This window comes from Sceloporus undulatus, chromosome 8 (assembly GCF_019175285.1).
Source record: "Sceloporus undulatus isolate JIND9_A2432 ecotype Alabama chromosome 8, SceUnd_v1.1, whole genome shotgun sequence".
Lineage (NCBI taxonomy): Eukaryota > Metazoa > Chordata > Lepidosauria > Squamata > Phrynosomatidae > Sceloporus > Sceloporus undulatus.
Window position 1 is genome coordinate 36,414,069 of NC_056529.1, and position 15,660 is coordinate 36,429,728.

The 15,660-nt window shown below is 40.7% G+C and overlaps 1 protein-coding gene across 4 annotated transcripts in view; it reads left to right on the plus strand.

Moving 5' to 3' along the window:
- Window positions 1-15,660, plus strand: part of TMC7 (transmembrane channel like 7) — a 36,685-nt gene that overhangs the window by 15,079 nt on the left and 5,946 nt on the right. For 3 of the 4 annotated variants that reach the window (XM_042438130.1, XM_042438133.1, XM_042438132.1), the window contains 12 exons: window positions 1,904-2,071; window positions 2,187-2,272; window positions 4,127-4,272; window positions 5,332-5,479; window positions 6,688-6,861; window positions 7,801-7,955; window positions 9,686-9,803; window positions 11,249-11,346; window positions 12,512-12,695; window positions 14,190-14,320; window positions 14,759-14,914; window positions 15,578-15,656. In XM_042438130.1, the coding sequence (XP_042294064.1) occupies window positions 1,904-2,071; window positions 2,187-2,272; window positions 4,127-4,272; window positions 5,332-5,479; window positions 6,688-6,861; window positions 7,801-7,955; window positions 9,686-9,803; window positions 11,249-11,346; window positions 12,512-12,695; window positions 14,190-14,320; window positions 14,759-14,914; window positions 15,578-15,656 (1,643 nt within the window). The remainder of the gene's footprint in view (window positions 1-1,903; window positions 2,072-2,186; window positions 2,273-4,126; window positions 4,273-5,331; window positions 5,480-6,687; window positions 6,862-7,800; window positions 7,956-9,685; window positions 9,804-11,248; window positions 11,347-12,511; window positions 12,696-14,189; window positions 14,321-14,758; window positions 14,915-15,577; window positions 15,657-15,660) is intronic. The other variant, XM_042438131.1, reaches the window with a different exon arrangement.

Here is a 15,660-nt window from a genome sequence, read left to right on the forward strand (position 1 = left end):
AAAATCTGTCTTGCTCAAAACTTGGAAAGGGTACTATTTTGAGTTACAACTCACAGAATTCCCCAGCCAGCATGGCCATACCAAGGAATTTTGGGAGTAATACTTTACAAAAGTAAATGTTTCAAGCCTTAACCATGATTGGAAGGAAAGAGGAGAAAAAGGTGAAGGAGATCATGCAATCCACTTCTGTGAAACTAGGATAGGTTTGTTCCCTTTTTAGCTCATTCTTCTTACTTTTTAAATTATGTTCTGCCTTTATATCTTTATTGTTAGTCCTCAAGGCATCTCAATGAAAAATGTTTATCTAATTCCTTGAAGAATCCAGCAGGTAGTAAAAACACAACCTAAACCTGCCATAGGTAGTTTAAATGCATCATTTACAGCAGTGGTCACCAAACATTTTTGGGCTACCATCTCCCTTTCCACTTAGGCAAAAACCCTAGTGCCCATCTGCATATATTTTGACATTAGGCCTACTGTTCTACTGCAGATTCAAAACAAACCATCTAGGTTGCTGCTCCCCTTGCACCCAGCTAGCTGAGAAGCTTCTTGCTTGTGCCAGTCTTGCAGCAAAGGCTGGCACAGGTGAGAGTCTTCTTGGTTGCTGTTTGACTGGCTGCTCAGTCACTGCTCCCTTTGCACCCTGTCATACTTAGCGCAGCAACTGAGCAGCTGGCTAAGCAACAACTGGGAAACCTCTCACCCATGCCAGCCTTGCAGCAAAGACCACTGTGGACAAGAGGCCTCTTGGCTGCTGCTCAGCCAGCTGCTCAGCTTCTGCTCCCAGAGTGATCTATTGAGGAGGGAGCACGTTTGTTTTCTGCTGCTCCAGAGAACATGACCCAGAACAGTGGATGCAAACTACAGGAAAAGAGAATCCACCTCAACATTAGGAGGAATTTCTTAACAGTAAGGGCTATTCAGCAGTGGAACACACTCCCTTGGAGTGTGGTGGAGTCTCCTTCCTTGGAGGTCTTTAAACAGGCTGGATGGCCATCTGTCGAGGATGCTTTGATGGAGAGTTCCTGCATGGCAGGCGGTTGGACTGGATAGCCCTTGAGGTCTTTTCCAACTCTACAATTCTATGAAGGGAGAGGATTTTCCTCAGAGAGGAGGGATTCTCAGCCGGTGCATATGTAGAGGGTTTACAGAGGCCACATGCTCTAGACTGGAGACTGGTGTCAGCCAGAAAGGGAGAGATTTTAACTACAGGAGCCACTCCAAGACAAAGGACTCTTTCCAATAATCGACCACAGATGGTCATTCTCCAGAGACATTATTATTATTATCATTGTTTATTGTATTTATACCAGGTTCATTAGAATCATGGAATCATAGAATCGTAGAGTTGGAAGAGACCACAAGGGCCATCCAGTCCAACCCCTAGAAATGCTCTCAGAGTGGAAGACATGTCTTCCCCACACAGCTTCAAGTGTTCACTTTCCCACAAAAATGGTTTCTTCTGTTACCTCTTTTCTTCTGTCTGATGAAAGAAAGCAGGAGTAGCAGCAGAACCTCAACCTGTTACCCAAATCCCAGCCAAGCTCGCAAAGCTTAAGCAAGGTCCCAAATGTCAAAGCTCCTTTTTGCCACCACTTCTCCTCTGCCAACATGTGCTCTAACTCTTTGCTCCAGTCTGTCCCAAAATGGTACCGCTCTGAGTCACAGAAGCGATGCCCTGTGCCTAAGCCTCACAAGAGTTTCCCAATTGCCACTACTAGTGAAAGATGCCGGTAAGAGAATGAGCTCACATGGACAGGCAAAGAGTGGGAGATAGCACCACACAAAATGATGAGCAAGGCTGTGTGGTTGATTTTTCCAAAGTGGCTTGCTTTAGGAAACACTAGCAGTTAATGTATTCTTTTATAAATGATAAATCCTCTCTTTTTTCACCTTTTGGTAGGAAAATTTGGCACTGGAATCCAGTCTTATTTCTCCTTCCTTCGGTTCCTTGTGGTGCTAAATTTGGTGATTTTCCTCCTTGTGTTCAGCTTTATCACGCTTCCTAGTATTATTTTCCAACATGGAGTTGTAAATGGCAGCCACGTTAAAGTTTCTCTGAGGCAAACAGGTAATTACCTATTTCTTGTAGCAAGATCAGAATTCTTCTTGCAGAAGTACAGACATGTTTGGCTCTTCAAAGGTACTAATGATTTTTTTTAAAAAATTAATCTTGTTATCTACAGAGGCACACTGCACAGTTTATGAAACCACTGGTACCAAGGGACTCATTTACTTCTACAATTATATTATAGATCTGCTATCTGGAACAGTAAGTAATACTTTTTAAAATCCAATAAATACATACAGACTAACAGAAGAAGTGGGTTTCATTGGGTGAAGAACAGTTTTCTTTCTACCATACGTACTGGACCACGGAAACATTCTAAATACACTTAATTTTACCACATTAGTACTGGATAAGAGGCCACCAGAGAACGACAGTGATCTGCAGTTAGGGCCAGGAATGACTACCAGTCAAAGTTGACATTAGTAGGCTATATGGACCAGTGATTTGTGCACTGATGGTGCAGTGGTTAAATGTCAGTACTGTAGCCAGTGTTGCAGCCACAAGGTTGTGAGTTTGATCTCAGGGCTCCAGGGATGACTCAGCCTTGCATCCTTCAGTAGGTTGCTAAAATGAGTACCCAGCTTGTTGGGGGCAATTAGCTTATATGTTATAAACTGCTTAGAGACTACATAGTTTGGTATGAAGCAGTATAGAAATGTAAATGCTATTCTGTTTCAATGATTTGATTCAGTATGAAGCAGCTTCCTATTTCCTATCCTTGGGTAAAGTGGTGAAGCCATTTTGAACAGGTTGATTTCTCTAAAGTTTCCTTGACTGTAACCTGTTGTGTACAAAAGCAGCTGAGACTGCAAACCTGGTCCCATACACCACTTTCCAAAACTTTAAATAGTTGATTGCCTCTTCTATTTCAAATCACTTATCATAGATATAACAGAAGGACTTTATGGAGCAGATGGAGGACCACCAGAGGTTCCCCATGCTTATTTTAAGTTAAGTCCTTCATATTAGAGATCCTTAAAGCTACCACTGGAACTCTGTGTATTTCACAGTCCTATATAAATCACTGTATGGGTAAAGAGTTTGTCAATGTGGACAACATATAGGCGCGTTACAGACGGGCCCAAGAGGAGGCATTGTCGCGCCGTGATTACATGTGAGGGGCGGCGCTTCCTGACACGCCTTGCCCCTCGCGCGTAATGAGTGCGTCAAAATGGCGGCGCCCTATACAGATGGGCGCAGCCTCCTGACGTCGCACCCTGGAAGAGACGCCGTGAGTGTGTGCGTTGGCACTTGCGGTGTCTCTTCCAGGTTGCCGGAAGGAGCACGATTTTCGCACTCCTTTTTTGCAGCGTGGAGGAGTCGCACGGTTTGGCTGCTGCGACTCCTCCGCGCTGTAACCGGCAGCGGCCCGAGACCGCCCCTCTTGGGCGGTCTGTAACGGGTCTTAGTTTCTCAAGAGTTTCTCTTTCTACCTTTCAAGAAAAGTTACCACCTTGCTAGTAGAATTTTGTGCCATTTATGTTGAAGCAGCAGTTATGGCAGCCTCCTCCCTGGTGTTCTGCACTATGTACAGTAGAAGAGAAAGGACAGCTGCACTATGTACAGTAGAGGAGAAATCCTAACTATGGCTTCATTTGTAAGGAAAAGAAATAAGATCTCTCTTTTTTTACAAGAATGCCACAGCCATCACTGGAGCCTATATTGTCTTATCTTCAGACTATTTGGTTTTTTTTTGCAGGGGAGGAAAGCTTTCCAATTTATTTCTGTTTACATCAGAGGTGGTCAGCCTATAGTCTTCCAGATATTGATAGCTGCAATTCCCATTTACTTTAATCATTTGCTGTGCTACCTGGGGCAGGTGGGAGTTGGAGTCCAGCATCATGAGGGCTGTACTTTACCCATCCATCTTATATAGATTTTCTTAAAAGGACAAGGTTAAAGAGGGAGTATATTGCTTTGTTTAGTGTTCAACATTGTTGGATGTCTTTAGCTGGCTGTGTTTGGCACCAGGCAAAGTCTCCACAACATGATTGTTCCTCATTGTATATGTCTGCATGTAATAATTCAACCTTCCTTTGTGCTAACCTCTTGCAGGGTTTTCTTGAGATGACAAGTCTTTTCTATGGTTATTACACAGTAGATACTATACATTTTGGTCACCTGAAATACCAAGTGCCACTTGCATATTTGCTGACTACACTGGCTTACCTTTCATTAAGCTTTCTGTGGATCGTCAAGAGGTAAAGCATTGTATGGCATACTTAAAATGTCAGCTGTAATGGTACATCTTTGGCTTCCATGCTGTTTTTATCACACATACATACACACACACACACACACACACCTGCCAAAATCGTACATTTTGAAAAAAGTAATCAAAGTGCTTTCAATGATGTCTGAAATAAAAACTGTAAAAGGCTTTAGATTTTTTTAAGATAGGTAGAAATGAATAAAAGAACTAATGAATAAAATGACTAATACTAATAAAACTAAAAAAATGATATATTTACTACCAGTATTTAAAAAGCCACTGCATAGATTACAAAAAGCTATGGAAGGTTCTTAAATTCATGGGAGTGCCACCAACTCTGATAGTCCCAGTAACAAATCTGTACTCAGGGCAAGAGACTACTGTTAGAACAAAATTTGGAGAAACAGAATGGTTCCCAGTTGGCAAGGGGGACAGGCAAGACTGCATGCTATCACTTTATTATTTGTTCTGCTGGTATGCAGAAAATATGATGATAAAAGCAGGTTTAGACTCAGAAGTCTCCCTTTTCCGGAATTCCGAAGTCTAAAATATTCCAGAATTGTCCACATGAGTGGCGGAGATAATGACACCTATGCTTTCTGATGGTTCAATGTACACAAACTTTGTTTCATGCACAAAATTAATCAAAAACATTGTGTATAAAATTACCATCAGGCTGTATATAAGGTATATATGAAACATTAATGAATTTCAAGTTTAGACTTTTGTCCCTACTCCAAGATATTTCATTATGCATGTGTAAATATTCCAAAATCCAAAAAAGTCAAAAATCCAAAAGACCTGTCTGAAGCATTTCAGACACAGGAAACTCAGTCATTGCTCTTACACTGCTGCTTGTGTGTCTTGGCTGTAAGGTTGTAACAAAGCTACTTTGGAGAAAGTCTCAACAAATTTAACTGGATTTATTTCTGAACACACACACAGAAAAATATGTCCTCTTCCAATATGCGTACAAAAATGAAAAACAAATCATTACATTTCTAATCAACCAGTTGATTTCTTTAAAATGTGTGGCTTTCTTTATTAGAGCTGTCGAAGGATTTAAACAAAGCTTAGTGTGCAGTGAAGATCAGTTTCAGAGCTACTGCAACAAAATATTCGCTGGCTGGGATTTCTGTATTACGGATGTAAATGCTGCACGACTGAAACATTGCAGCTTACATTATGAACTTAAAGTGAGTACGTGCATTTTCTCCCTACCTCATGATGTGAAATAAATATAAAAGTACGAACAGTAAGGGCTGTTCAACAGTGGAACACACTCCCTCAGATGTAGTGGAGTCTCCTTCCCTGGAGGTCTTTAAACAGAGGCTGGATGGCCATCTGTTGGGGATGCTTTGATTGAGAGTTCCTTCATGGCAGAATGGGGTTGGACTGGATGGCCCTTGTGGTCTCTTCCAACTCTACAATTCTATGATTCTACTGTAATAATCACAAATATTAATCAATGAGAGAAAAATGGAAAGAAATAGTGACTGGGGCCAACCACACAAAAATATACAAGCTGAAATACTAGTCTTACTGTAGACAACTATCCATATTAATCAGAAGTGAGTTTTTCTGTGTAATTCACTGTGGATATGTTGCACATCCAAATACCAGCATCATAGATAGAAATAAAGCAAAGAAGCTTTATCACTGTTTCCATCAGCCTGGTGCCCTGCAATTCACAATATGCCAACAATATGTTGGATGGCAACTCACATCTTGCCCTGGCTATTGGGTGTCCACACTGATCATGACACCTGAAACATGCTGAGCTACTTTAACATAAAATCCCCTAACGTTTGTCTTCACTGCCCCATCGCCAATAGGTAACTTAATTGGCTTTGTATGATTATAATCCCTTAGAAATATTTTTATGGACGTGATTGCTTGTCTAAAAGACGGAGATGATGTTAATTTTTCAAACTGACAACTTTGTGTTTATATACAAAGGTTTCTTTTAGCATCTCTGAGACTAACTGGGATGTAGACTGAGTCCATGGCCCAAAGCAGATGAGTCAAATAAAATGTCTTCCAGCAGCTTCGAGGCATTGCATTTATACAGTGCACACGTCCAAAGCGGCTGGAAGTTCCTCTGAAGCTGGCTAATGTGGCCCAAAGCTGCCGGAAAAAGAAGCTGTAAAAAGCGCTCCTGCTGGCAGCCTGTTTGGGACTAGGACAGTGGCCAGCATCGGGACTGTGGCATTCAGTCGCTGCAGTTCCAGAATGATTAGGGCAGGAATGGCCTCTGGTTGCTTCTCTTACCTCGTCTGCTTGACCCCTATGAAAGATTATGCTCCAAACTTCTTTTTCCAAGTTAGTCTAAAAATACCACAAGATTCCCTTGTATGCTGTTATTGACTAACACAGTTATGTCTCTGAATATTTCTGCTTACAGACTGACTTAGAGGAAGAGAGATTGAGGCAGAGAGTAGCAGAGAGGACTGCCAGAGAGAAAATACACATCTATTGCTTGAGAATATTCTTAAATACTGTAGTCCTTGCTGTCTTGTCAGCTTGTTTTTATTCCATCTATAGAGCAACTGTCTACTCACAAGAAAATATTTCCAATGTAAGTGATAGGTGAACAATTCTTCCTAAATTTAGATCCTACTCTGAGGCCAAGGAGCTCAAACCAGTGTATGTACTTCTTTTCCACCTGTCTCAACATCGCCAATTTTAATCTTATAACAAGCCTGGGAAGTTGGTTAGTCCAAGAGGTAGGGTCTGATCCAGAGTCACTCAGTGAGCTTCCCAAGTGAGAATTTGAACCTCAGTTTTCCTAGCATTAGTTTAACATAGTAAATTCTCCCATCAAGTGCCGGTTTGAGCTGATGGGCATAGTAGTCCAAAACCTCTAGAGTTTACCTGTTTGAGCCAATGTACACTATATCAATTGATTACAAAGCTTAGTAATTTTTGATGCTTTCAGTTTATGATAAGTGGATTTTCACAATTACTCTGTTCATGCATCTTGCTTTTTGCAAACTTGATTTGCGTTACTTTTGGGGAGGCAGCATGAAAACAAGATATAAATTGTTTAAATATTTGACTGTTCAAGGTATTTCACTACAGATATGTTTCATCTTTGTAGCATTTAATGCTGGCAAGTTGTTTGGCATAAAAATGAAGTCCATAAAGGAGACTGGGAAACTTTAGGAGTTGAGGACCTTCTCACTCATGCAAAGGATGGACAGTATGGGAACTTAAAATAAATGCATGTGGCTCATGGCTATAGCAAGAGATGTGCATTGCTTTTCTGTTAGAGAAGGGGTGGGCAACTTTGGTGAGTCAAATGTCCAGTTTTGCAACCCCTTCCTAACACTGATATTTAGTAGGAAAACTAAAACAAATCCTTTCAGGTGCTACATCTAAAGTACCCCCCCCCCCCGGTAATGCACTACTGAAATTTGTTGTCAGGTTGTGAAAATCCCTTTAAAACAAGAATTTTCTGCTAGTTTTAAAGGGCTTCTATACAAACTGACTGTGTGTCTGTCTCTCATATATGCAGGAAAGCAAAACTAAAGTTGAAGATAATCTCTTAGTACAGTACCTACCTTCTATGGTGATCACAGTGGCCAACTTTGTTGCCCCCCTGATTTTTTCAGTGATCATCAGATCTGAAGACTATTCACCAGGCTTTGAAATTCGGTTAACGTTGATAAGGTAGGAATGTAAACTATGACCATTCTCAGTAGATACGACGACTCCTAATACAGTATCAGAGCAACGCTGTCCCCACCACTGTGTACCTGTTCCCTTTCTTTTTTGGCGTCTGTGCATCCAGTAGCCACTTGTGGATTAATAGGCCATTATTTCTTCCTCCGACTTTGAGTATCTTTTTAAAAAAATATTTGCTATTTTGATTAATTTTTATATATACACATCTAGCAATGCACAATACATTGACATATATTGTCAGGATTGGAATAAATCAGTCAATGAATAAATGGTTATTCATTCCTGTCAGAACTGGTTGGTAATGGAAATGAAGTTATAAATGGGCTAATGGTAGTTAAGGTTGTTTTATAAAGAGATTTATGTGTTAAGGTTGTTATTAGGTTAAGGTTGTTATTGATATTATTGTTGCTGTTAAATCTGTGGCAGTGGTTTAGGGTACTTTCTTAGTATGAGCTGAGAAGGTTAACTCTCAGGCAGAGGAAAGGAATGTAGAGCTTGGTTCCAAGAGAGAAGGAGGGGTAAAGTGGGAAAGGAATGGTTGCAATGGCAATCAAGGCAAGCTCTACAGTTTAAACTTGGAAAAGCTAGAGACCGCCATTTTCTTTCTGTTAATAAAGTATTTTTTTAGTTTAGACACACTGTCTGAATCTAGGCTTTATTTTAGAAGAATTTGGTGGGAGATAATACACATAACTTCGCCTCCCCTCCCATCCCCTCATTTATATTCCACATAAAGAGATGGCAACACCTTTACATATAAGAAAATGAAAGAAAGAAAGAATAAACATTAGACAAACTAACAAATGTTTTCCAAATGTCGAGAGATCAGCATAAGTTATTATTTCATAGCAATACACCTTTCTTTTAAAAAAAAGAGAAAACCTTATTATTAACCTTACTTATATTCCCCTCACATCATTTTAGTAATTTCATTTGCCATAATCTCTTTTCAACCATGAATTGATAAGAAGATAGTAATTTAATCAATGAATCCCAAAATCACTTAATTGTTAAATCTAAATTGCAGATCTGGAATCTTTTGCAATCATTAATAAATTTACTGTTGGTTTTCCCATCTAATATATATTACAGTTTGTCCATTTCCTCAATATCTTCCATTTTTTCTATGCTTTCCTTCTCTCTGGGTGTAGTAAATGTTATTTTGCTAGGAATACTCTAGTTGCAGTTACCATATGTCAGCAGAGTCTGCCAGTTTCTTTCTCAGAGCTTCCTTTGATATTAAATAGGCCTAACAAGAAAAATTCTGGATTTATGTTGAATTTCTTCTGTAATATTATTTGCATTTTAGATCTTATCATGAGCCAGAACTTCTTCACTTTCCCACATTTTCATCATACATGGTTAAAAAGTTCCAATTTCTTTAGTGCAATTCCAACATAGATTATTAGATTATTCGTAAATCTTTGCTAATCTGTTTGGGGAGAAATACTATCTGAACACAATTTTCCAGACGTTTTCATTTAAATTGTAACATCTCATATTGGTATAGTTGCTTTTTCCATAATTTTTCCCAGTTATCTAATTCTATATTATAGCCAATATCTTTGGCCCATTTTACCATAGAGTCTTTCAATTCATCTTCCGAATTAAAATTCAATAACATTGTTGTTGTTGTTCCTGCTATTTCAGAACTCCCAGAATGTTCAAATCAGATATTCAGGGTTTTTTTGTACTCTCTCATTTCCTTTTTGAAGGTGTGTCTTTGTACGGTTGGCCAATATTGGGGTTCTCTTGGTCTCGCTATGGATCCGGATCACATCCTGTGCTGATGAAAAGTGTGTAGCCTGTGGATACAACTACCAGCTCTATCCTGTAAGTAGTATAAACTGAAATAATTTCTGGACTGTGGCTCTTTACAGACCGCCGAAATACGGCGGTCTGCTGGCGCTGCTCTTTGCTGTGTGAGGGAGCCGCTGCGTGCAAACCGCGCGACTCTCTCGTGCAGCAAAAAAGGAGCTCCAAAATGGAGCTCCTTCTCGCTGCGCGGCTATGATGCTGCGAAGCGCCGCTGGTGCACTCACGGCGTCATAGCCGCTGCAACACGTGCGGAAGCACAGCGTCCGCTACATAAAAATGGCGGCGGCCGTCTGGAGCGGCCGCCGTCATTTTTTACACGCAGAGCGCGTACTTTAATGGCAGTGTGTAACCTGCCTATGACTTCTGGAAGAATTGGTCTTGGAAACAAATGTTTTGTAGCTGAACAGGAACACTTGGAAAGTTACTTTTAAAAAGCAATTCATTCCATTCCTACTTACAGTGTAATTTATGTCTGTTATTCATTGCTCATTTTTTAAAAAAGTAATTGGTTGTGTTTCCCATTACTTTTTTCATTATTCATACATTAGAAGAGAATGACATGAAAGTGGAAAAATACAGTAAAAATGCCTCTTAACAAGTAACCTAAAAATAACTAGGAAGTCTGACTTGTTTCACTAATAATGTAATTTCCAGCTGTTATGTCAGTTTTGATGTGTAACTGTTATACCAAGAAAGATGACTTGTTACAAGATGATTTGTGACAGCTGTGTTATGCCAATGTTATATGTCACTCTGGATGTCTCAAGTTCTGGGCTGGATGCTCCCCTGTTGTGGCTAGGGAGCCCAGCTTTTTGATCTGAACTCCACAGCTTCCTCTGTTTTGCTACATAACATTTGGCCTGACTAAACTAGTCTGATGCCTCCAATGTATTGAAGGAATCTTCCATCATTGCATGTGCCAAAGTAAGGTTGAACTATCAGTCCTGTCAGCATTTGTACATAGAATGTAGAGGAGGCACTGCTTTTCTCCTTTGCCTCAGGCATCAAAATATCAGTGGCTAGATCTTCTTGCATATAATTAACTGTAATTGTTGTAAACTGGGTTTGGGGGAATGAAGTGGGAAGCAGTATTAGCCAACTGTCATCATCTGGCCTGGGAGGAAGTGAAAAGGCCGGCCCAACTCCATCGGGCCTGGCCTCGATTAAGAAGAAGAGCCCTCCCTCCAGTTCATCTGCCTTGGTCCAGGCCTCAGAGGGAGAGAAGAAATGCTGGACGTGATCCCCTTCCCCACCACCTTTCCCTTCTCCTTTTGTGTCATGTCTTTTTAGATTGTAAGCCTGAGGGCAGGGAACCGTCTAATTAAAAAGATTGTATGTACAGCACTGTGTAAATTTACAACTCTATATAAATAAAGCTTAATAATAATAATAATAATAGCTCTTTGATCAGCTAAATCCTCTTTCCAGATTTATTCTCATAATTCTCTTGTCTCTTTCAGTGTTGGGAATCTCGAGTTGGCCAGGAAATGTATAAGCTTATGATCTTTGACTTCATCATCATTTTTGCTGTTACAGTCTTCATTGACTTTCCTAGAAAGTGAGTATACAATTCAGTGGAGAGGCATCCCCTTTCTTTAGAGTTTAATATTGAGACATAAAAATAATTTGCTTTCAATTTTAAACAAAATATATATTGTCCATGACATCCTATCTTGAGGAATTGTAGCCTATGTAAAAAATATAGTTAGTAAAGATAAGCCAGTATTCAGGCATGTTTTCAGATCCTTGCTTGTTCTGAAACTGTAGATACAACATAACATTTCAGCTTTTCAAATGGGAAGCCAAACCTTGCAAATTTGTCCTGCTATGACTAGAACATGTGACTTAAATAAGCCCTGAATAACATCTAGCATAGCTCCTCTGTTGTAGTCTGTAGTAGGAAAGGAAAGGACTAAGGACGGGAAGAGAAGAGGTACAATGTGACAGTTATAAACTAAACATGGAAGAGAACCTACAAATCAGTATGTAAAGAAATCTTGTGGCACCTTTGAAACTAACTGAAACAAAGAAGTTGGCATCATGAGCTTTCGTAGACTTAAGTCTACTTATTCAGATTCATTGGGTAGAGTGGAAAGTTAGGGACAGACTTATATAACACTTTTATATCTTTAAATTTTTCCTCACAAATGTCCACTCATGCTTGAAGAAGCCTGTTTCTCCCTTCTGGCCTCATGGTACTCTGAAAATTGTATTAGTCTAGCTATAAATCAGTTTTACCCAATCCACTGACCTCCAGATGCTGTTGGACTGGAGTTCCTGCCATTAGCTGGAGATTATGGTCCTATAGCCCATTACATTGTACAGTGGTACCCCGGGTTACGAATGTAATCCGTTCCGCGGCTCCATTCGTAACCCGAAATCTTTCGCTAGCCGAAAAAGCCATAGGCGCTAGCGCTAAAAGCCGCGATTTCGTGTGAAAAAGCGCCGAAAAGCACCAAAATTTTTTTCGTAAGCCGAAAAAAAAAACGTAACCCGAAACAGTTTTTTCCTATGGGATTTTTTCGTATCCCAGAAATTTCGTAACGCGGTGATTTCGTATCCCGGGGTACCACTGTACATTGATCTACTGTATTACATCACATTGAAAAAACTGCTATAAATGCACTTTGGATGTTGTTTTGTTACTAAGGTTTTGTTTCTGACAATGAAAATGTTGTTGGTGCACTTTAAAGTAAGTTGGTTGTTGTTGTTGTTGTTGTTAGGTTAATGGTTACCCATTGTTTAGTTAAAGCCTTTCGGTGGTGTGGGATGCAGGAGTTTGCCATCCCTGACAATGTTTTGGAAATAGTTTATGGGCAAACCATCTGCTGGATTGGGACTTTCTATTGCCCACTTCTCCCTGCAATTGCAACAATAAAGTATTTCATTGTATTTTACATTAAAAAGGTAAGTGATCTTTTTCTCCTTACATTGTAGGTGTCATCTGTAACAAAGGTTTTAATAATAGCCCATTCTGACTGTGGATTGTCATATTGTAGTCTCAACACATCTGGAGGATGAAGATGGTTTTGTTATGGACCATCTTGTCCGGTCTGGATAACAGGTTAAAAATATATAGCTGTTCATGCAACTCTTTCTTTGGTGGAAACTGCATGCTTCATGGAATAATGAGCCAAATTGCAATGAAACAAAGGAAGGCTGGTGGAGTTCTAGCATTAGGTGAGGTGGAAAAGGGGTTCAAGTAGGAATAGATAGTTAGTTCCTGATGAGCATAATTCTTAAGGTAGAACGGGGGAACCTGTGAACTTCCAAATGTTGCTGAGCTCCAGATTCCATTACCTAGTACCAGCCTGGCTCTACGTTAAAGTTTAGGTTAGGGTTGTAGTTGCCAACACATGGGGCTCATTCCCACTGGAGAAATAACCCGCATCCTGATTCAGCTCTGACCCACTAAACAAATCAATACCAAAAGGCCCCCGTTCCCACTATGAAAAGGGGGCCCATTTGGAATCGATTTTTCCCGTTGGCACACTTGTCGTTCCCATTGGGGAAGACAGAGCAGCCCTTCAGCCAGTACCTCCCCCCCAACCCCAAAGATGTCACACACACACACACACCTAGTGCTGCTGCTTTGGGTCCTTTTTTTAAAATTAAAACTAATAACAAAATTGATAGATTGGCAAAGCCACTACTTACAAAGGCAAGTAGCTGCTTAGCCATTCTACTGATTTTGTGATTAGTTTTGCTTTTAAAAAAAGAGAGAAAGAATCCCCCATCCTCCTTCTCCTCCTCCCGGCGGCACTGGGTGTGTGTGTGACATCTCTGGGGATGGATGACACACATCCCTCTGCCATTTGCCCCTCCCCTCTGAAAGAATCGATACCGATCTGGTGTTTTACTTGTTTTAGTGTTATTTTGTGTTATTTTGAAATGGCCTAAGGGCTAATCAATAAACATTTCCTTCTGTTAGTTGGTAGTGGGAATGAGCCCATGGATAAAAGTAGTTGTTAACAGACACGTGTGTATAAGGCAGTGATGGCGAACCTTTTTAAGGTTGCGTGCCGGGGGGGGAGCTTCCACCCCCTTTTCAGAGGGAGGGAGCCTGAGGGTCCCTCCTGGGGCCATCAGAGGCCAGCAAAAGGGCCCTCGCCCTTCCTTTGCTTGCCGGGAAAGGGCTCCGCAGAGCCCTTTCCCGGCGAGTGAAGGCAAGCCGGGAGGAGGAGGAGGCCGCTTGGCACCGTGGCGATGGCCGCGATGACAGGCGGCCCCCCGTGCTCCTTCCCAGCGGCCGAGGCTTCCTCCCAAGCCGGGGAGGAGGAGGAGGCCACTTGGCACCGCAGTGATCGCTGTGATACCAAGCGGCCCCCGCGCCCCTTCCTGGCCTGGGAGCCCAAACATTAACCTTACAGCACCTGAACTGAGATACTCTGTTCTCTTTAGGTGAGTCTGATGCATACATGTAAGCCTTCAACACGTCCTTTCAGGGCATCTAGCTCCAACTTTTTCTTCTTGGTGGTGCTTTTGATTGGCCTTATCTTAGCTTTCATTCCTTTGGGACTTAGCATGACACGGTAAGTCATTTTTCATTTTTTCCCTGCCATTTTGAAATGGTAATTCAAGGAATGGGATATAAGGCTCTAAGTTAACTTGCCATTACTGTGAAAGCATGCTTGAAACAAAATGGACTTTTTGTTTTAAAAAAAGTTTGAAATATCTGAAATGTTTTTCAAAATATTTGAAAAATCTGAAACATCCATTATCATAAGTTATGACAATGAATCAAATATGGGATGGAGGGGCCATGACTTTCCAGATGTTAGATCACAGCTCTTGTTCATTTCTAGTAAGCATGGGGCCAGTAGCCATTCTAGCAAGAGGATTATGGGAGCTGATATCTAAGAGCACTTAGCTTAGTGTATGGGTGGATAGTTGCAGAAGATGATGGTATATAATATGATAACTTCCACTTTGTGTTCTCTCCGCCCCCCCCCCCCCCCCGCATTAAAAAGCATTCCCTCTTCAAAAGCATGTGGAGCTTTTGTAAATTTTGTGCATTCGTGGGATATTCTTTATCATACAATCAATCAACTCCCAGATGTATTGAAGACAGTTCTGGATGGCCTAGCATCAGAAGCCTTCGCAGTACCTTTCTTTATGGTTATCTGGTGAGTGTTGCCAGGGCTGACCTTAGCATCCTTTGAATTTTGGTCATATTGACCAATTGTAGAAGACAGGACAAATGTTTCATACAGGCAGTTATTGTACCATGGTCAAAAACTGTCAACTCCATCCTGCAAAAGGCTGCTACATAAACTGCAAACACACTTAGCTTTTAGCTTGCAGGAATGGGATACAAGGCTCTAATTAATTAGGAAAAAATCTGGCATAATAAATGCCCATGCATTATTATGATATAAGGAACAGTGTGATATTTAGATCACATATTCAGAGGCCTAAATTCTATGGATAGTTTCTCTAAAGTAGATCCATTTAATTAGTTGTTGAATAGTGAAACAACATATATGTAAATCTGATTGATTCAATGGTTCTATTCTATTGGGGCTACCAGAAGGAAATGATCAGGACGAAAAACCCCAGCACAGCCTGGGCCAAGAACATAGGCTACTGTTTGGAGACAAAATACTGAGTGAATTCTTGGTCAGTCTGCAAAAGATGTTCCTGCGTTCAGGATCTTTGCTTTTTTGTTTAATTTGTTGTGCCCATATTATGATGCATCTCAGTTTTCTGGATAGTGCTTTACACACCTAAAGTATCCAACCACATTAAAGTATCCTGATGTATCTCTCACTCTCCAATTTGTTTTACAGCCTTATTATGTTCTATCTCATTGCCTTAGCTGGTGCACATAAGCGAGTTGTTGATCAGCTCAGGGAACAATTAGTGATGGTAA